Here is a 22876-nt window from a genome sequence, read left to right as displayed (position 1 = left end):
CCTCCTCCATGTTATCAGATGGGACATGGAACCTAAATATAGAAATCAAAGTGCACATTAAATGAACATGTTTCTGATAAATTTGCTTTAAATTATTGATGCAATGATGAGACTTGGTCCTGATTGGTCGAGCATGTGTATGGACGGATGTAAACAAAACGTCTCCATCATCCACCTTATTTACAGGCTGTGGCAGTTTGGGATTTGCATCACTCTAAATATCTCTTGATAATTCTGTGATTATTTTTGTTTTATACTTTAAAGAGATAATAAATATTATGTTTTGAGAATAAAGTGATGTGAATGTTAATGACCCACAATCCTTTGTGCCGTAGGAACGGGAGCAGGTCACGTGGTTTTGTCAGTGAGGCGGAAATGAAAGTTCGCTATTGACATCAGCGGAGCTCAGCTGAAGAAGGTACGGGACAGACTCCGCCTCGGCCCGGGTTGTTGCCGTGTCACCGGCCGCCTCCTGTTCTGACAGTGACCGGGGAGCCGCCGGGGCAGCTTTACGCGTCACCGGGGAACTAGAGCAGCTTTTATCGGCTCGTCCTTTGACGAGGTGCCGCCGCGGAGCTCGCTCGCTAGCGGTTAGCTTCCTCCGTCACAAGCTAGCAACAGTTAGCCTCACCCGGACCGGAAGTGAGCGACTTCACCTTCAAAACAAACGGTGCTAAGGAAGCAAATGTTGCTTCTTCTTAAACATATTTGATATTTGTAGAATCTCTTTAATCTTCATAATAAACTCGGCTCAAATGTATTTCATACACTCGCTCATGTGCTGTGTGGAAGACACGTCTTGTGCGAGGTGAGTTGTAGTTTGGAAAACGTAACCGGAAGTGTGCAGATTAGCCTTTGCCCAGCTTGACGGTGATGGACACATTCCCTGATCACCTTCCGTGTTTGTGTTTAGTGCGCAGCAGCCGAAGGTATTTGATCACGGGGGGGGATCAGAATGTGGGTTCGATCTTTAATGTGAAGGTCAGTGAGCTTCCGGTGATCAGCTGCGTCCACCTCCTCCCGCGGCTCTCCGGCGGAGGGAGGAGGTGGAAGATCTTTGTCTGCAGCTCAAGTTGGAGCTTTGGTTGAATTCACTGTGACTCAGTGTCCGGGTTGGACTGGTGTCAGGTCGGATACCAGCAGTCACCTTGGTGCTGATGCATTGATAACATGATGAAGAGGAACCTCCTCCTCCTCCTCCTCCAGGGTCTTTTCACGGTGTGAACAGCAGACACCAGAGTTCAGCTTCGTGTTGTGTCCTTGCACACGCAGCTTCTCTTCGCATTAGCTCTGACTTTGACTCAAGGTGATGTTTGTAGGGTCTGATGACTTCCACTGTGCCTGATGGGGGGGGGGGGGCTGAATGTGTAGCAGCCAGGTTGCATGAATAGATCCTCACTTTGTCATTCACTTTGTTGTGTTTGTGTGGTTTGTTGTGATGCAGTGACAGTATGTCGCCAACAATCGCAACATTTTCAGAACACAAGAAAAGATGGTGAATGTCCCCTGGATGTTGTACAGGCCCACCACAGGCTGATCAGACCTGGGTGTGTGTCCCCAACATGTCCTCCTGACCCAGAGCCACTGGCTGCTGTGTTCTGCAGTCTGGTTCTGTTATGGTCGGATGCAGGGCTTGTCTGTGGATTTCTAACTCTTTGAGTAACCTGATGTTGGATTAAAGCCTCAGCAGCCGACCTCCACTGGGCGGACTCTTGCTCTCCTCCCTCGTTGTTCGGCCTCAGGTGCCATCTCCGCGTAACAGCATCCTCCCAGAGCACTATCAGTTCTACAAAGTAGTCTGGCACTCTGGTCAAACACCCTGCGTGCCGTCGACTTCATAGGATGAACAGTACCCTGGGAGGATGCTGCTGATGAAGCGAACGAGAAGATGAGGTTGTGGTGTGTGGAGATGGCTTCATAGCAACATCTACCATCAGGATGCTCAGAGGGCGAGGAATCCACGGAGACGCCCCGTGCCAGACGATATCATTCTGCTGTGGAGATTATGTTTTTGTTGACAGCAGGTCGACACAGGCATCGGCCCTCGTCACCGTGTGTACGGCTCCTCTTTTTCATCCTGAGACATTTTTATTGTTTATATTTTTTCCAGTTTCACGTCTGTCGTGTTTTAGAAACGTCGTCAACACACCCACTCACTCACTGTGAACATTTTCCTGCCGTATTCTCCGCCCGACCCAGTATTTTCTGCAGTATCGGAGACGTTTCTGATGCTGGTATCGGTATCAGAACATCTCTAAGTTTCGTTTGTTTGTTTTTTGTGGTTTTTCCAGAGCTGTGATGTCATGGCAGCTGCCATTGTGAGCAGACCCGCTGCTTTCCACACCATCGAGAAGTCTCAGCTGATCCTGAAAGGTAAATATCTGTTTTCTAACTTCTCTTAACTGCAGCACAAAAGTGTCTGGCTGCAGGTTCATGTCACCTGTGCTGATCTGTCCATCATATTACAAAAATATCCTCTCTGTATGATGCATGGCATTTTAGCCACACCATCCCTTCTTCCCTCCTTCCTTCCTTCCCTCTTTCCTTTGTAAACAGTGGGTCAGCCTGATACCTCACAGTTTGTATTGCAGATGTCATATTTTGCATCATTACTCATGGTGGTAAAGTTGTTTGACCGTCCTCCAGCTGTGTAAACAGTTGACCTGCAGTTCAGACCTCATTCAGACAGGAAGTGGAGCAGCTTCATACCTTTAAAGCGTCAGGACAAATCATGATGATTGTTCTTGTGTGACCTGTGACTTCCACCGTGATCTGCTGTAAACGACCTGCTGAAGTCTTGATGCTTGAGTGAACTGACGTGTTGTGAAAATGTAAAACCCAGGATGTTCTTGTTGCTTCACAGAGACTGAAGTTATCACAGTGTCCTGTTCCTCAAGTAGCTCACAACTCGGTTTATTTATTTATCTGTCTAATAATTCCAGAAGTCTGTCTGTGGACACACGATACGTTCAATATTAATGAACTTGAATAAACCAGTTAACGGCTCTGTAGCAGTGGCGGCTGGGACTCATCAATGTAAGTGGCGTTGTTGATCAAAACGATCCTAGTATCAGTATCAGATAACCCATGTTAGTTGAGATCCACTGATGTTTTCTATAAAAAGCTCCATAAAGTCCCATGTGACCAAAGTGTTGTTTCCTCTCCGTCTCTTCTGACCTTCAGTGTTTGAGCTCTGACTCACCTCCTCATTTACCTCCTGACCTGTCATTGATCTGCTCTCATCCTCTGTCTACCTCTCCTCCTCCACTCCTCCTCCTATCGCTCTATCGCAACCAACTTTTCATTCTTCCCTCACTGGTGCTTTTCCACATCTCTGTACCTCCTCCCCCTGACGGCTGCAAGTGAGTCACAGTTTGTTTTTCTGGCGGTTTATGACCCCAGAGATCAGTAACTGGCTGAGATCTGTACAGACAGAAGCCTCTTCTCTCTGTCGTCATTTATTCAGTCGACCTCTTGTCCTGATCAGACGCACCCAGCGAAACACTGGCAGGCTGCGTGTCTGAACTCCGGCAATGATTCAGGACGAACTGACACAAGCTGCTACAAGATTCTCCGCAGGCCCACAAGAATTGAAAACCACCAAATCTGTCTTACGACCAACTATAGACTTTTTTCCCCACATCCACGGACTGAGATTAAAATAACTTGAAACTCTGAGAATTCAGAAGTCGGAAGTTTCATAAAGAGTCATTGTACATGAGGAACTGTCCTGAACAGCTTGTTCCACGGAGGAAGTTATAGATCAACTGCTGGGGGAACTGTATGAAACTGGAAAGCACAAGGTAGTTTTATTTATAAAGCTCGTCTCTAGAGGTAGATTCAAGATGTTGTACAGGGACATTAAAACAAATCAGACTCAATTAAAAGAAATCATTATAAAATCAGAAAGCACAGTTCAAAACAATTCTCCAGCCAAATAATAGATTAAAAAGAGCATAGTAGAAGAAGTAAAAGAAATAAAAAGGATAAAATATGTATAACAATTTGTTGAAGGAGTAAAATACTACACATAAAATAGAAATATGTTAAAAAATGTTTTTGACAATGATTAAAGAAAGTAAACTGTTATTTTCTGTGGAGTCTGCTGGAATATTCTTCCAGGTCTGAAGTCTCCAGTGTTCGAACACTTCCTCAGCTGGTGTTTGGTTTTAACATCGAGGCGTCATCGTGTCCATCTCATTATGTTCTTGCCCTTAATGCTTTTCAAACAAATGAAAGTGGAACTGCAGATGTTTCTCTTTCCTCCACTAGATGACAGTGTTTGTATTCCTCTCTTTTCTTTCCCCTGCCAGTGACTAACAGGTTGTGTCACACCACAGCGTGTAGTGTGTTTAAACTGTTTATGGACAGTTTCCCACAATCCACTGCATGAAGGAACTGAACAAACAGCTGGAAAAAACCCAAAGTTGTGACTTGTAGTGAAACAACTCCAGGAAACTTCAGTGAATGAAAAATTCTGAAGAGAAAGTGTTGTTTTGCTTTCAGTTTAAAGGTCAAAGGCCTTTTAGAAAGGAATAATAATAATAATATCCTGTTAAAAAACTGACAAGTGTGTTGATTTCTTCATTCCTGCCTCAGAAAAAATAATTAATTCTTTTTAAGAACACCTTTACTTCCTGTAACCTTTATGGCTGCCCTAACATGTTTCTGTGTGTGTGTCTGTGTGTGTCTGTGTGTGTCTGTGTGTGTGTGCAGTGGTTTCAGCGAAGCCCCAGTCACCCAAGCTGCCAAGCCGCCACTCTCGGCTCAGCTCCTTCGTGGAGGTGACTGCTGACGGTCTGAGCAGCGAAACCAAAAAAACGGGCAAACGCAGCGGACAAGTCGAGCTGCAGTGGAATGAAGACCTCACCCTGTGAGAACACACACACACACACACGCATGTACATGGATCTTAGGGAGGACACTCATTGACATTATACATTCTGAAAAACTGCAACACGAGCCTGTATTTCATGTTGAAGGTAATAATTCGTTGCATTTCTCCTCCTGCGTTGTTGCATTGTCATATAACGGGATGAGTTCAGGAGACCAGATTATGACCCGATGTTCTATAACCTGTAACATTTAACTCAAGTTCAGAAGTTTCTGCTCTAAAAATGTAGTTTATTTAAAGTGAAATTCAACTAATTTAAAAACACTTCCTCAGTTAAAATGAAAAACACACACAGACAATGTTAGAGTAGCAAGGACAGAGAATTAGAGCCATGTTGAAGAAAAATATTTATCAGATTTCTATAATTAAGTTAGTAGTTAGTAGTTAAATTCTACTTCATGGTTATTAACTAAATAATGTTTTTTTTCCCTTTATTCTTGTAATATTACAACAATTCTAATACTAATACTCTATCCTAAGTATCAGCAGGTAAGAAAGAAAGTAATTAAATTTATATAACTAAAAGTAAAACATGAAGTATAACGAAGCCACAGTGATTTGTCAGTTTGTTGTTTGTATGTTTTTGATGCTGATTGATTAGATCAGTGTCCTGATGAGCAGTATTTTTTGTGTTTTTAATGTAGTGTATTTGTGTTGTAACGTGTGTGTTTCACAGTAATGTGACGCCTCAGAGTCGTCTGGACCTGAAGCTGTGGTGCTGCCACACCCTGAGAAAGGAGCTACTGGGCAGCGCCACCATCGACCTCCTGGACACACTGCGTTCACACGATGGCAAGAGTAAGGACACACACACAGACACACACGCTCACAATTATAATACAGGGTTATTCCGTCACATTGTTTAATACGATGCAGTTTAATGTACATGACGTCAAAAGAACAGTTTACAGCTCAAAGGTCCAGTGTGAATCATAAATAAATATCATCTTCATCATGATGTTTTCATTAGTTTTTAATCATCTGACACTAAAAAGTTTTCTTTCTTAAGAACGAACCGTTATAGGTTTAACCAGGAGCGGCTCGTCTGCCAGGCTTCTACAGTAGAGAGAACACGACCTCGTTCAGACCTGATGATCACATCAGCTTTTAGTTCAGGTGTGAACGCACCCAAGATGGAGCAGTACTTCTGTCTGACCCGCTGAATGTAGTTGTTGCCGTTCGGTGGTGTCGGGACTTTCTCCAACATTAGTCTTTCACATATGAAGAACGCTGCAGAGATTCTGTGGTCAGACTCGTTCACAGACACACAAATCTCAGGAGCGTTCAGGGGAGAGGTTGTTCTGGAGGCAGAACATGACGTATGAAATCTGTTGCAGATATCATGTGTTGTTATTTTTACAGAACATCAACGCCGGCGTCCGCCCTTATCACCAAAAGCTCTCTGTTGGCGTCTTCTATGTATATATGGATCCTCATCCTGAGATATTTGTATTCTTGCTTGCGTTGAACCCTCCGAATAATTTCCTGCAGTGTTCTCACTTGGGCTCACTCGGACATCATATGGAGTTTTTACTGGGGGCTGGCAGAAGAAATGTCCTGATTGTCCACAGCAACTGAATCACACATTTGTGTTGTCACAAACAGCCGCTCAGGAGTTCAGTGCAGGTCTGAAAGCTGCTTATGAGAGCAGAGAGGGTGAACTAATCACCGGTCGGCTCATTAGTGAGCTGGGAGTCAAAGCCTGGGGACGCTGCAGAGACCTGCACATTCAGGAGATAATTCTCTGATGCAGTGTCAGAATAAACATATTGATTATAGCAGCTGTAAATCAGGACATGTCTGATTACAAAGTCACTGACATTTGGCCAAGTTCAGTTCCTCAGACAGTTTCCTGCTCTCGTGCGATGGAATAATTTATCCGGTAGCCGATGGTTTCCACTTCTTGACACAGAAACGTCACATCTGCTTCTGAACCCACAGTAAAGTAAAAAGAGAAATGTTACTCAGCTCTTTGATTCCTCCTGATAAACGCTTAGCATGGTGAGCGTCTGTCTGCTGCTGTGGAAGATAAAACACTGGGTTCACACTGTTTCCTCATTTCAGAGCAGTGACGACGAATGTTCGATTTTCTGTCATTCGTTCCCCCCACCCCCCACCACCACCATTGTCCTTCAGCTTTTTCAACCAGTCATCCTCTCATTCTCTGTTTCTGTCGCTCCTCCTCCTCCCCCCCCCCTCCAGTGGAGAACGTCCAGCTGAGTCTGGTGCTGCAGACGGAGAACAAAGGCCTGGTTGTAGCGGGAGGCGAGCTCAACGTCTGTCTGGACGGCATGGTTGTTGATCTGGGCTCGCTGCCCAATGGCAGGATGGCAGCAGACAGTGAGTACCGCCTTTTACACACACACACACACACACACACACACACACACACACACACATACACACACACACACACACAGAGGTGAAGGTAATAACACAGAAACGTACCGAGAAGCACCTAGAGAGGCGCCATGTGCACATGGATGTCACTTCTGTAGAGTAAAAAAACATCTACCTCCAGGTTAATGATATTTATGTTCCTGGACCCCCAAGTTCTCTGAAGCTGAGCAAAAGAAACAGAACTGACTCTAAATAAAGAGGAACAAATTAGAAACTAAAATCTCCTTTTGGGATATTAAGAAGAGAATAGAGACAGAAATGAAGATCGGAAAAATCTGCGTAAATGTTGAATTATGGGGTGCCCACCTTTTGATTAGATGCCGTTAACGCGCATATATATATATATAATGTATAAGTCATGACATAGAGACGTCCCAAACTGTTGACTCTACGTAAGGTCCAAGACAGTTTGAAACACTAGGTGGCATTATGAGACATGCTTAACCCATTAATGTAGATTTCTTTCTATAAATGTGATTTTTAAAACCAGTATTAACGTGTTTCATTAAAGAATAAAAGTCATATACTTTAGTTTACAACTCAAAAAAACACTTTGAAGAGTGAAGGTGAAAAAAAAGCAGAAATTCATTTTCTGTGTCAAAGTTAAAAAAATAATCAAAATAAATCTACAGCCAATTCACAGGAACTCTCTTATAACACTTTCTAAACTTAGTAGTTAAACACAAAAAGGCCGGACGACGCTTCAATCAAGAGTTTTCTCAGTGTGTGAAAATTCAGCATTTTGGAGACGGGAGGTATTTTCAAAATGAACGTTCACGCTAAACCATCTCTGTTCGGTCTTTACCTTCATGTCTCTGAAATGTCCAGTAATACTGCCAGCACACACACACACACACACACACGCACACACACACGCACACACACACGCACACACACACGCACACACACACGCACACACACACACGCACACGCACTTATATTTGTACAGTAAGATGTTTGTGTGCCTGTCCTCACTCGTTTTGAGTGTTTTCCCACTTGGTACGAAAACAGAGGCTTCACTGTAAATGTCACTCGTTCCCCACGTGGCTTTGAGCTCATTCTGTTCCACAGCTCAGTCTCTGAAAGAGTTGGTTATTCGGGCCCGAGCAGCGACAGTGCGGAGCCCCTATTGCTTTTCATTTGATTATTCAGGAAAATTTATCGCATTTTTGACGCCTTGAACATACTCAAAATCTCCCCAAACTTCGGGGGCTAATTTGAATTGGGGCGTGGCAAAATGGATCAACAGCGCCCCCCAGAACGCAGAACTTCCGTCTGGTTTAACAGATCTTCACGAAACGGAAAGAAAAGGAATTGTGCCACTTTGGATTTAGTGGCCATTCTGGCTGTTTTACACGTTGTGTATTTTAACAAACTCCTGCTACAACTTTAATCAGATCAACTGAGTGTCATCTCCACAAGCTGGAGATTAAAACTACGGTCTGACCGTGGCGTCAAATTTTGATGATTGCCAAAAAAGGGGGATTTATTAAAACTCCTCTGTGCATTGTCCAATCAGTGTCAAACCTCTTTCACACGATCACAGTCCTGCCCTGATCAGATCCATATGTCAATATTGACACAACGACACAGCGCCACCTGCTTTTCGCCTAAATGTCTCCTGATATCCTCCGACGAGGTGCATTCAGGGACCGTTGAAAATGCTAACGTCCGGTGGTTTAGCCTCTTCTGGTGGACTTTTAGGCTTAAAACGCATCGGAAAGGACCTTGTTTGGAGTCGAAGATGAATGTCGGGGCTTGTGGACACTTGGATAGATGAATGTTGCAAAGAACAGATCTATTAGTCTGTATGTAGTGATAGTGATAGCACCACCTACTGCCAAAAGGAGGTAAGCCTCGTTTTTACAACTTGAATTCAATTTACATAACATTTTTACTGTAATGAGGGATTAGTGGGCGTGGTCCAGCGCCGCGTGACGGACACAGGAAGTGTTTATCTTTCCCGCGGTGCACAAACCCCACACAACACGGAGCGGTTCTGCCCGGCCCCCCCCGATTTAAAGTTGAATTCTATATTGTTTATAATGTTGTATTGAAGTTTAAAAAAAAAGCTCAATTAACTGTTTCATGAAGTTGATGGACAGATGGTGTTAAAGGGAGGAACCCTCCATGAAGCTTATGTTTGTGCATGTGATGCTCCACAGTCCAATACATCAAACAGCAGTTCAGATACTTTCCATCAAATGTTCAACCGGAAAGTCTTTTCAATCTTCTGGACCTCAACTTGACCTCCACCATTCCTGTTGTTATTTTGGGAAAACATTACAAAACCAAGGAAACTACTCCCTGAAAATAAAAAAGTGCTTCTCAGTTTTTGCCTTTCCAGACGACAACGCAGCCCTGAGGGTTTCAGACCAGGGGCCGCGGCAGCGTTTCCAAACCTCTCCATTTCAGGCACTTAAAAACTCTGCAGTGGTGTGGACAGGAGACGCAAAGGGAGCTGGAGTGACGCTTTTTAAATCTGAATTCGAGCAGTTTGGATGAAGTCTCAGCAAGGAAACAAAAACAGTTTAATGTCCAACTGTTTTTTTTCCCCAAAAAAATGTTATTTTATGACTTATTAAGTCGGCCAAGGACATTATGTTTTCTTCTTTGTTTCTTTATCTGTATGTCGGCAGGATTATGTAAAAACTAGTGAATGGATTAACACGAAATCTGGTGGAAGGATGTGCTGCATTTTGGTGCAGATCCAGGATTTTTTTTTTCACCTTCTTTAACATTGTGAGATAGGAATTCTTTCATTGAAAATTATTCATTGATCTTGATGAAAACAATCAGGCTTAGAGGACTGATATTTATGAGTGTGTGAGGAGTTAGTGGATTTAAGCAGGTAACACTTTTCCATATTTCATCAAACAAACGTCCCATTTGTTGAACAAAACATTATATTTGTGTCCTATTAATAAAATAATATTGCAACCACTCAGATTGAACTTCTAACACAGATTGGGACCCAGTGATTTGGGGAATATACATATTTCTTCCTGATGGTAAATGATAAATGTGCTTTGTTACGTTAAGACGCAACAAGTGAAAAACGTCTACAGACTCACCAGTGATACTGTGACCATGACCTGAAAACACTGATATCAATTAGACCATAAATTAAAACCTCTGTGTTTCCTATTTTAACTTAAATCTACAGAAAACCTAAACTCGCCTCCTTCACAAGTGAGGACTTAGTCTGTTCCCCTTCCTTCTCATCTTGCTGTCCTTGTGAGGACATGTGGCGGAACAGCATTCACAAACAAACACACACATTCAGCTACTCATAACACATCCTCTTAACCTTTCATCACATCTGAGCAGTCACAAAGACACACATTTATCCAGTGCGTGCTGTGGCAGGCCTTGGCCCTTACTGCTGGCCCTGTGTTCATTCAGCAGAACACACTGTGGGCTCTGTGCAGAGCTCTATGAAAAGCCCTGTGTGTGTGTGTGTGTCTGTGTGTGTGTGTTGCACAGCATGGACATGGATGCATGGACCTGGCTCTGGTTTTAAGAGCAGCGTAATAACTGTATATTTGTTAAAAAGACACCTACTCTTTGTTTCCAAACCACAAAGGAAGGTAAAATGTTAGCGTCGGGCCTGAAAGCGGAAGAAGCTGTTGACTGAGAGTCGATGAGTCTGTGGAGCGGTTGAAAATCCTTCCTCTGGGGGCTGTGAAACGATTTTTTATTAGTTTGGGAATAGTCCACACAGAGATTGTTCTCTGTCAGTGTCGAGGGTCGATGAACACAAGCTGGTGACACTGATATGGAAGAAATACTGCAGCTGTACATAGTCAATATTTTCTGCTCGTATTCAGTTACTTTAACAATATTCTTGACATGTTATTCTTGGCGAGACAGTGAAACCCAGACTTTGCTGAAACTACACACATACGTGCTCTTAAGCTTTTTATTATTATATATATTTATGAAGAAATTGCCCAATGATGAGGTAATAAACACGGTTTGTTGTTTCAAATTAGCTGGAATACCTTTGAATTTCATCACCACCCGATCCCGCTCTGCACGATCTGTGATCTGAGCTTCTCTTTTCTTTGTGGACATGTCCAGGACTTAGACTGTTTTTTAAAAAAGTGGGAGACGAAGACTCCAGGAGCAGGAACCATTGCAAATGTGCCTGAAACCTGTCTTCTGTGTAGTGACCAGCAGGGGGCGACTCCACTGGTAGTTTCTATAGAAGTCTATAGAAAGTGACTTCTCACTTTATAACGTCAGGAAACATTCAGGAGTTTCTGTCTCAGTCTCTAGTTTCAAGTCTTCTTCAAACAGCTGATGTTCATTTAGTGAATTATGATCATTTAGAGTCAAACAGACCATAAAGCACCGGATGTGTTGGGGGGGGGGATACCACAGTGTGATTGACAGCTAGTACCGTCCAATGGGTGCATGTGATCGCTCATTCAGGCTCCGCCCCCTGCTCCTCCAAGTATGGTTACTTCTGGTTTCAAAAAACCAAGATGGCGCTGGACAACATGTCAAACTGAGGCTTCCACACAGAAGTTCACAATCCACTGAGTGACAGTTGGGTGGATCCTTGCTCCAGCTCCTTGTGCCTGATCCCTGACGAGAAGACGAATGAGCACATTTCCTGAAACGTAAACCCAGGGTCAGAGCATGATGTGGGATGAGATGAAATTTTGACGTGTTTGCAGGTGTGTGGTTAAAATTCAATGAATAAAGCTCTGACTCCCCCATCTTCTTAATAAGGCCTTTTCTAAAACGCCACACACACACACACACACACACACACACACACACACACACACACACACACACACACACACACACACACACACACACATACATAATCACACACATCAGGGGGGCTTTTGTCTAATTTGTTTCAGAGAATTGCGTAATTGAGTCTCATTGCTTGCAGCTCTGCAGGACAATCGCCTCCTGTGATCCTGAAGCAGCCTGCATGGTAACAGGGGGGGTTTCCTCTCCTGGCTCGTAGGGGCAGGGATTACAAAGGTTGTGTGTGGTTGTGTGTGTGTGTGTGTGTTTTTGGGGGGGGAGGAGAAGTAAGTGTGCCCTCGTAAAACAGGGTTTCAAGTTAAAGCACTTGTCTTTGTCTGTTTGAGTTTTATGATTTGTTTTGTGCCTTGTTTGTTCGTGGCTGTGCATGTGTACGTGTTATTACTGTGTGTGTGTGTGTGTGTGTGTGTGTGTGTGTGTGTGTGTGTGTGTGTGTGTGTGTGTGTGTGTGTGTGTGTGTGTGTGTGTGTGTGTGTGTGTGTGTGTGTGTGTGTGTGTGTGTGTGTGTGCAGGCACATGTGGGTTGCCTGAATATACAAAGTGTATAAAGGTTGGAGTGTGTTACCTTCTGCTGGTGTTAAGGTGCTCTGTTTTCTCGCTCTGAACGCACCTCTTGTAGATATTATTTTTTTTTAACTCATTTCCCCTGGCAACGTTTCTGACCTGCACACACACACACACTCGTACACACACTCGTGCACCCACACACACACACTGGGCTTTTATAAACAAACCCTTGTATTAATGATCTGGGGGGGAAACAGAAGCCAGAGCAGAAACATTTCAACTCGGGGAATATTGGCCCACTCTGTAGATGTTATATGCTCGTGTACACACTTCACTTACTGTGTGAATAACTGCCAATCCAGAAGCAGAAGCCTGAAGAACACTGGTGCACAGACACTGAGACGTGTCCTGCTAGAATCTGTACATTAACTGGCTGTATGTGCCAAAGACGTGTTGACTATATGACCGTGTGAACAGGGCACAGTGTGTTACTGCTGAATGAAAGAGCTGTTTGTGTTGAGAAATCCTTCAAACTGTGGCGACCTGATGGTTTGATGGTTGGACACCACATGGGACACGTAGGCCAGATCCATACTAGAACATTTTAATTTGAAAACTAAAACAATCTCTGTCCACGTGAGCATTTTGGTTCCGTATCAGGTTTAATCCCCATCAATGCCAACACGCACGAAAATGCATATCACTTGACCACTGGCGTGCACTGGGCGTGCACGTGCTGGTGCAAACAGGAAGCATTTGGTTGTTAGTAGAAAAACCTTTTCATTCGGCAGGAATGACTTTGCACAGGAACACATTTCCCAAAACATTTGTATGACGTTGCATTTTTACCATGAATAGAAAGCATCACTAAATGTAAACAATCAACTATCTGAATTGTAGTTTTTGATGTGATTTTTTTTTTTTTTTAAATTTCATATGGTAGCTAGCTAAATAATAACTTTATTACTGAAATAGTAATTGATCAGTTAATCTATGTTTCACCACAGTGTTAGATTAGTGTTCTAATCAGAGAGCGGTGGTTACTCACGTGACCTAACGTTTCTAATCCGTTCACCACAGCTGCTGAAGTGAAATGTGCTCTGTCCTGTTTCAGTGTAGATAAGTTGTTTTTATATTTCAGGTGTTTTTGTTTGCACACACACACACACACACACACACACACACACACACACACACACACGTAATTAGACTTGGGCCATTAAGAGGGAAGGGGGGGGGCGATGGACTCGGGCAATGACAAAATGGTTTCTCCTCAAGACCACTGTTTATTTTTCTGTATGTCCATCGGGGTCTGGCCACAAGAAGCTCTTTCATAGCCACAAAACAGCACCGTGTGTGTGTGGGGGGGGGGGGGGGGGGGGGGGGGGGTCGGTGAGAGATTACCTGTTTGCTTTACTTTAGATAGCAGAATATATGCGTGTAAACATGGACACTGTTTGAGGCTGTTGTGTGTCTGGTGTGTGTGTCCTGCTACAGGAAGCTGCTGCTTTTGTGTGTGTGAGGGAGAAAGTGAGTGTTAATGAAAAGCACATTATAGGCCTGTGGTTTTCACTGAACGTATAGTTACACACACACACACACACACACACACACACACACACACACACACACACACACACACACACACACAGTACATACAAGGATGAATGGTCTCTATTAAACCACCAGCTATTTGTCCATGGCCACATGTTTCAGGTCTATATGGATTTTATTCTTATCAAGTTTAAAAATAAATAAATATGAAGTGGCCTAAATCGTATGCAACAATTAAACCTGTAGCATAGTTAAACAATCTTACACTGACGGGTGTTTGCCTCCGTGCCGGCGACATCCAGTAGCTGCATGTATTACGTCCGTCCGTCTCTCCATCACATTCTTATGAACGTGATATCTCAACGCTTTCTTCAAATCACGATCTGACCCCACAAAATGAACGTAGAGGAAACCCAACATTTGGTGAATGCAGGCAGTTGGGAATCACATGAATCGTCCCAGACTATATATTTTTTTATTTATACATGAAAACCCCTCTGAATGATGTAATTCTGTCTTTGCAGAGATGCTTCAGTCAGACCGACCCAACCTGAGGAGAACCCAGAGCGAGGAGACGCCCAGTGCTGCTGGCTCTAACAGCAGGTACACACACACACACACACACACACACACACACACACACACGTACACACACACACACACACACACACACACACACACACACACATGAATGAATGTTTTAACACATTTTAATGTCTCTGTACTAGGGATGATTATGTTTTCTGGTTTTCCATCCATTCCGATGTACATCCCATTTTTGTGAACACGATATCGTAACAACGGCCAACAGACAGACAATCATACATTAATTTCTGGAAATATATATATATATATTTAGGCTGCTGAGACGTGGAACAGAGGCTTTAAACAGATTAAAGCGAGTTCATGACTTTATCTTAAACCTAAACAAACTGAAAATCAAACTTTTAAGCGTCTAAATGGAGAAAAGTTCATCACGCTGCTGGTTTCAGATCTTTCCAGACATTGTGGTAAAACAGTAAGAAATATAGCACAACAGTTAACTTGCGTAACTCTTTTCTAAAACACTGGCTGCAAAGCGATTGTATGAAAAAAATCATAAAACCCGCGGCATAATGGTAATCAAAATAAATAGAAGAAAGAAAAGAATGAAGTGAAGGAAGTCTGTGGCAGAACGGTCGATTGAAGCACTTATGCAGAGTGCCAGCATGTTATTCCCCCATGTATGTGGTTTCAGGAGGGGGGCGCCGCTCTCACTGCCTAGAATGGATAATAAATAGTAGAGCGGGCTGCATTTCAAAGCTTTGTGGCGTGGGTGCATGGGGTCAGATGGTATTTCCCTCTAAACGTTGCAGGAGGGCATTAAACACAGTTAAGCCCGGAGCCCAAACCGCCACTGTCATGGAGAAGCAGTCAACATCTGCATCCAGCTGTGTGCCAACGGATCACCTCCGCAGGAATGAGAGGTGGCTCCTGTTGTTCTCCGGTGATGAGGAGCTCTGCCCGCACACAAACACACAAACACACAAACCCACTCACCAGGTTAAACACTTTGTAAACACGCACTCTCCCGCTGCTTCTCCTTATTGTGGTTGAAGTAACAACCGAGCTCGACCCTGATTATGTCTTTCTGTCGACGCTCGTCTAAACTCGGCCTCAGCATTCCTCAGTCCTGGGGAGGGGAAGTCGACGTGTTTATCTTTGTATGTATAAAAGCTCTTGTCGGAAAAGCACAGTTATATTTTGCGTTTGGCAACGCGTTAATATACTAATATCTACCACTGGTGTTAAAATGTGATTTCCGTCGTTTTCCTGCATCTGCATTTTCTGTTTCTCCACAAATGTATGAAGGTTTTCCTTTCAAATGTGACGTGGCTGTGATCAATTACACTGATTGATTTAAAAAGTCGGGGTTTTAACCTAAGTGGTCAAAACAAATGATCCCGGTTAAAGACAGTACATTTATTTCTATCGTCTCTCTCCTGTGTCTCATCTCTCACCTTCCATCCCCCACTTTCTCTCCTTTTCTTTTGCTCTTTCGCTCTTTCGCCTCATCTGCTCCACATCTCATTCTCTCCCTGTCTGTGTTTCTCTTTACATTCGCAGGAGTAACAGACTCTCAGTGGGGGGTTCGCAGACTGGCTCCCCAGGGTCCTCCAGGGGGGGCTCTCTGACTAATGGGGATCTGACTGAGGAGCAGATCCCCGGGCCGGGCTCGTCTGCTCACCGCCGCTCCTCCAAGTGTCTCGGGAGTCCAGGAAATGGATCAGGTATACGACGCACACAGACCGCGAGACTTTTATAAATACGTATTTAAACCAACTCAGTTCTGTTTCTGATTCTGATGAGGAAGAAGCTGCTGATTGTAATTTGTGCTCCGCTCACAAAGATCATCAGGATGTAACGGTGTTAAGCAGCCAGCTGGGATGTGTTTCTCAGTCACATGTCGATGCAGTGGTTTAGAAAATTGCTCAGAAATTATAATAGTAGAAAAATCCACCTCAGCTTCTTAGATCCTCGTTTGTTTTGTCTTTGGAGTTAACGCTGTAACAGCGAGTCGATCGTTTTATGTCCTTGTTTCTTCTTTTGCGTCTTTTCTCAGACAAAGAGAACAGTCAGGTTGGCGTGGCCCGTCACACGCCTCCTCCGCCCTCTCCATCAGGTCGATCACCGGCTCCGAGCAGCGACAGCAGCTCTCCTCCCGGTCAGGACGCCCTGGGGCCGGCCAACCTGGCGGAGCCCGGCCCAAACGCCACCCCTGGCAGCACAGAGCCGGCCGGTGGCAACAGCACGACGGAGCCCACGTCAGAATCACTCCCGGCAGGGTAAGAGTCTCTGCATGAAGTGTAACACTGACACAAATATTCATATTCAAGCAAATCATAAAGCAGAAGAATATGATTTGTTTTCTGTGATTGTAAATGAGCGAAAATAGATCTGTTTTGTGACGTGAATTGTTTCTCTCTGTGTCACGGTGTGTGTTCAGCTGGGAGCAGAGGGTGTTGCCTCATGGCAGAGTTTACTACGTTGACCACAACACCAAGACCACAACCTGGGAGAGACCGCTGCCACCGGGGTACGTCCACAAGCCTTCTCACGTGTTTCTGTGTCCAAGTCACTGAGCACTCGCACGTATGCGTTGTTTTAACACTCATGGTGTGTGTGTGTGTCTGACGCTTGGTTCTGCCGCCCTCGTCATAGCAGCAACAACCAATCACAGTATCCTGCTCGGGATACACAACATACCGGGTTTATGTGCTACTCAGACTCAAGGATTAACTGATTTTGATTTTGGTTGTCAAAGGTCAAGGTCACTGACCTTTGACACTGGTCAAACATGTTCGTGGTCTTTTGAACATGATGTCTCAAGTCCGCCTTTAGAGTATTTCTTCGGTTTTTGACCAGTTGTCACTTGGGCTCAAAGAATGACTGATTCGATTTCAGAGGTCAAAGGTCACAGTGACGTCAACTGGCTCTGGAAAAGAACGTTCAGGCTGAAACGGCTCTGGTTGGTGGAGGCAAGCGACCACAGGGAGGTGATTCTACTTACAAATGGAAATGGAAGTCTCTGCCCGAGCAGGGTCCAAAGAAACAAACAAGTTTGCAAAAAATTTTTTCAAACCTGATGTTTTGTAAAAACCTGATGAGATCATCTATTCATAAATTCAGCTTTACCTTCACATTGTTTATCCCGGTTCATTCACACATCCTTACACGCGCGATGACGTAGTTACGAGAAAAAGGTTTACAAAAGAAAAAGTTCACACAGTTTATTCTGAAGACATATTTGTAGGATTGTCTCATAACTGTCTGCAAACAGTTTCTCCTTTGTGCGGTTGACAATCCAACCGAGGAGGTTAAATCAAGTTAGATGGTGCAACGCAGCTAATAAGCTACAACAGCTTCTTCCACTTTGGACTGCCTCAAAGGTCAGTGCTGTTCAGACAGTTCGTCAGCGACGCCAAGTCCAACGTCAGAGTTCATCAAAGTTGTTTAAACGCTGGTGTGACTGGATGTTAAAGTGTTTACACCATTGGACATTTGCACATTAAGGATAGAAACGGGTCCAGAATCATGACGCTCACCGCCAGTCGATTATAAAAGTGTAATATGTTCTCAGTTTATATATATATATATATATATATAATAATATAAGTTGTGATTTGTAATGGGAGCACTTTTCTCCCTCTGTTTTGATGCATCATTACGAGTAACCCTGCCAGAGTCCAGCCCTTTTATGACATCATTTACTTGCACACTTATTTATTGTTTGTCTCGATGTGAGCGACTTGGTGACCGAGAGAAAGAGAGGCTGTTTTTAGGAAAAGGTCACCCCCGCCTCTCCAACCTCCAACCCCCACCTCAGTTTTTCCGTACAAGCAACGAGAGCGAGGGGGCCCAGAGAACAAAAGTCCTTTCTCAGAGCCACATGTACTTCCATCCAACACTGTGCTGGCTGGCAGCCGGTGGCCCTTCACAGGATCAATTAGCAGGCTAATGCCGGGCTAGCACTCCAGATGTACACACCAGGAACTGTTTAGAGTTTGGGGGCAGTTAAGCAATCTGGGTTTGGAAACTGAAATAAAGGATTCCACCCTGAGCCAGACCGGAGGAAAACACACGCTTCTTTATCATATACGCTGTTTGTAACACAAGCTATGACTCTGGTCTTTTAAGTTGCAGGACATCATAATACACTTTCCTTTAGTTCAACAGAACCAGGGCTGTTTTAATTAAAGCTGATTCTCTGTTTACATGAATCCGTTCTTGTCAGCATCACATGTCAACTGTCAACCACAATGTTATATTGCATGTTTATATTCTGCGCTGGTTTTCAAAACATGGCTCCCATTTTACTGAACTGTTCTTTTTTTAGTTTTTGTAAAAAGCCACAGAGCCAATCAAAAGAAAACAACTTAATCAAAGCTCCGATCAATACTTTGTCGATCCTAACAGCGTCTCTCCACCCCGGCCTGTTTACTGGATATATTCCACATGGGAGTGTGTTTGTGTTTGATACCGACACTGAGATACTTCATGACCAGTGGTGGGACGAGCAAAGTACATTTACTCAGTTACTGTACTTAAGAACCTTTATTTTCAGGTACTTTTTACCTTTACTCCACTACATATATTAGCAAATATTATCTTTTTCACAAAGCATTGCGTTACATGTTCACATTGTTTGGAAGAAATGAATCAATAACGAGGGGGGAACTGATCCAATCAGAGCAGGCAGGTATCATTAGACCCCGCCTCCTGCCCCTGGTGAGGAAGTAACAACTGAACTGATCCAGAAGAGGCCGAGACTCAGTCATAGTGATGTAGTCGACTGTTGCATTAGGAAATAGGCTTCGCTCTGCAAGTACTTTGGCTCCGAGCAGGTCGTCCTCTACTCAGGAGGTCGGTGGTTTGATCCCCAGCTCCTCGGGTCCTAGAGGTTCTGTGTGGATGTGTGTGAATGGGACTTGTAGTCTGATTTGTCGGAAGGCGCTGTGTAAATGCTGACGGCCGACACGAAGCGTAAAAAGGACTGTCAAAAGAAAAGTGAGGATTAACTGTACATTCTTAATCCTGACAGTTCATGTGAGGAGACTGCAGAGTTCGAGTTCTGAGAAAAACGTGGAGGAGATAGTTAATGACACGACCGGTACAAAGAGTTTAAGTCAGATAGCAGAACTAAGTAGAGGCTCTCCGGCAGGCCGCTGTGGCCTCTGGGATTTTCCCTGGCTCCAGTAAATAACTAGCTAGTACTAATATCAGAGAGGGAGCAGTGTTTTTCCTGCCTTTTAAAGGAAGCTCAGAAGCAGAGTGGTCAGAGAGACGATCCCTCAACCAAATAACTCCCTGTGTTTGCAATCATCTGCTCTGCTGTAGTGTCCCTGAGCAAGATACTGAGACCGACCACCTCCTGGGGTTGTTCCCCGAATCAGAGTCTGACTTCTGACTGCAAGAGAAAAGAGGTTTTCACTTCAGAACACAACAAGCACCCTTATGATTCATATCCCTACATCAGCTTTTCTAGTTAGCTGTAGTTTCTGGATATGTGTGTGTGTGTGTGTGTGCGTGCGCGCCTGTGCCTGTTTGCCTCCGGAAGTCGATGCTGTTTTCTCGTCCAAATTCTGCAGCGCTGAAGTCAGACACATGAGAATAGCAGCAGAACATCATCGAGTCCAGGGAACTGATCTTTTTGTGTGGACCTCTGCTGAATGTGTGACCTCTTTGTGTGTGTGTGTGTGTGTTTAACTGTGTCAGTGGACCCTCTGTATCTAAGTCCAGGTCCAGACCCGGTGTCTCGGGGGAACAGTAGAAAACACACACACTGCAGAACACGGTTACTCTCACTAAAAACCTGCCGTCTTTTATTGTTTTCCTTCATCTTAAAGTGAACAAACCCTGTGACGACGTCTGAGGTCAAACCAGTGACAACCAGAGGTGGAAAGTAACTGAGAACAAATACTTAGTTACTTCACTTAAGTAGATTTTTTAGGTATCTGTACTTTATTTGAGTATTTTACTATTACTTTACATTTTAACACAAATATCTGAACTTTTTACTTCTTACATTTTCAAAACAAGCTTGTTACTTTAGTTTTAATGTATTAAAGTGTGTTTTTAAAATGTTGCATCATCGAGAGCCGCTTTCCAACAGGAAGACAGATTTCAACCTGAATGGACGATAACACAGAAAAGCTGATTCCTTGTTGTGTATCAGTGCAGATCACACACACACAACTCTGTGCTCATCTTTTTGTTTTACTTTTTAGAAAGAATAAAATCTAGATTGATTATATTTATGTGCTAAATGTGTAACTTGGGTGATTATCAGGAATTGTTTGCTTTAACCATCTTAGCAGCATCATCTCTCGTTTCCTTCCTCTCCTCTTGTTTCCTCCTCCCCCTCTCTGTACTGCCCCCCCCATGTCTTCACATCTCCCCTCCCTTCTCTCTCCCTTCTTCCCACTCTCTGTTTCCCTCCTCTCACTGTTTTCTCTCCTTTTCTTGTCTTTGTTTCTTTTTCCTCGTTTCTATAAATCAGCTGCAGTTGCTTTTTAGCACAACCACCCACTCGGGATGTGCTTAATAAAGATGTTGTTGAAAGCCACCGCCTCTTTCCCTTTATCCCCCTCCTCCAGTTGGGAGAAGCGAGTGGACCAGCAGGGCCGATTCTACTACGTGGACCACAACACCAGAACCACCACATGGCAGAGGCCCACGGCCGAGTCGGTGCGCAACTACCAGCAGTGGCAGAGCCAGCGCAGCCAGCTGCAGGGCGCCATGCACCAGTTCAGCCAGCGTTTCCTCTACCAGGTAATCCAGGGCCTCACAGTACGTTGATATACATGAGATAACGATTCTCCCCCAGAAATATTATTCTTCATCAACTTATCAACACAACGTTTTGCTCATTCACGAAATTAAGCTCATCAAAATCTACAGTGACGAGCGGGCAACAGTTCAGAATACAAATGTCCGAGTCGCATGCTTCAGACATTTTCTGGAAGTTCGACTGCCAGACCCCGAGTAAGATCCACAGCGAGCGAGTGGTCGTGTCGGTTGCTCCCTGTTCACTTCCACTCTGTGTGAGCAAGGGAGCGGTCAAAGGTCACGGTCACACAAACGTGATGAACTCCACGTGAAGCCTTGCTGTGATTTGTCTCGCCACAGGAAGCAAATGTTTTATTCGCCTCCTCGCAGCTGGGCTTGGTCGCACATCCGCAACTTTGCTTCCTTCAGTCATGACGGATTCTTCTCTGATTTGTCACGTGACAAAGAGGAAAACAAATGGCATCAGCCTCGAATACCAGCAGTGACCATTCCTAACTATCTGTGGTGAATGCTGACCTGGTCGTCTTTCCCTACAGCTGTTGTGTAGTAACCAACCATGAAAATGAAACAGATCCTGTGCAGCAGAGGATTAAAGCAAACCCAGGAAAGACACTCTTTCAGTTTTAGAGCAGCACGTGTAAAAACACACATCAAACCTTTTGTCTTGAGCTGTGTATGTTCTAGTTCTCTCACTTCTTGCAGTGTCGCACATCACCGCCGGGCAAAGCTTCTCTGTTTCCGCTCACATCAATTACTCTGAAAACACACCTATTTACTTTGTTTACATTTGCACGTCATCGCCACAAACGCACCACAGACCTGAAAACACTCCCCACACGTTGTGAGTGAGTCCAGCGCTGAACGCATCACAGTTCCCTCGCTGTCGGACAGTCGGAGGACGGCGGCTGTGGGTAAAAGATGTTATTTGAAACTGTGTTTGTAGAGTTTTTCTCTCCAACACACGATCGTCCTCAGTGAAGCAGCCAAGGTCAGACAGCAGCCAGACAGTAAACAACAGAGCTTCTCAATGAGCCATTAGTAAAACCAGCTTTAAAACTCTTACAGGCTCCTTTAGAAACACCCCACCCTGCACCCTGGCTACCACTGTGTCACTTTGTATGCACTTTATGTGAATGTTCTTCTCCAGTATCGTTTCTATGTGTTTCTCACTGTGGCTGTTTGTGTGTTTCTGTCGTTGTCTGATTTATCAACTGTGATTTCACTCCGTCCTTCTTTCATATCTCAACACAAACTTTTCTCTCACTCACCGTCTTCCACTGCAGTGTGCTACTCTACGTCATGTGGTGCAACGCCGCATTGCCATTGGTTGAGGGAGAAAGTAGGGGCGCTTGTTTTATTGCAGGTGAGGTCTAACCGTGCAGTATCTCTGTCTGCCTCTCT

General features: G+C 44.2%; 1 protein-coding gene across 5 annotated transcripts in view; it reads left to right on the top strand.

Annotated features, from left to right (window-relative positions):
- Positions 1 to 333: 333 nt before the first annotated feature.
- The window catches only part of wwp2 (WW domain containing E3 ubiquitin protein ligase 2), a 39868-nt gene continuing 17325 nt past the window's right edge, over positions 334 to 22876 (top strand). The window contains exons 1-10 of one of the 5 annotated variants that reach the window (XM_034589259.1): positions 334 to 418; positions 2292 to 2373; positions 4717 to 4873; positions 5571 to 5692; positions 7097 to 7234; positions 14671 to 14749; positions 16253 to 16416; positions 16749 to 16971; positions 17133 to 17222; positions 21283 to 21457. In XM_034589259.1, the coding sequence (XP_034445150.1) occupies positions 2304 to 2373; positions 4717 to 4873; positions 5571 to 5692; positions 7097 to 7234; positions 14671 to 14749; positions 16253 to 16416; positions 16749 to 16971; positions 17133 to 17222; positions 21283 to 21457 (1218 nt within the window). In that variant the 5' untranslated portion in view covers positions 334 to 418; positions 2292 to 2303. The other 4 variants (XM_034589263.1, XM_034589260.1, XM_034589261.1 and 1 more) reach the window with 4 other exon arrangements.

Source organism: Hippoglossus hippoglossus, chromosome 6 (genome assembly GCF_009819705.1).
Source record: "Hippoglossus hippoglossus isolate fHipHip1 chromosome 6, fHipHip1.pri, whole genome shotgun sequence".
NCBI lineage: Eukaryota > Metazoa > Chordata > Actinopteri > Pleuronectiformes > Pleuronectidae > Hippoglossus > Hippoglossus hippoglossus.
The sequence above is the reverse complement of the archived record's forward strand: the minus strand, read 5'-3'. Positions and strand labels throughout refer to the sequence as shown.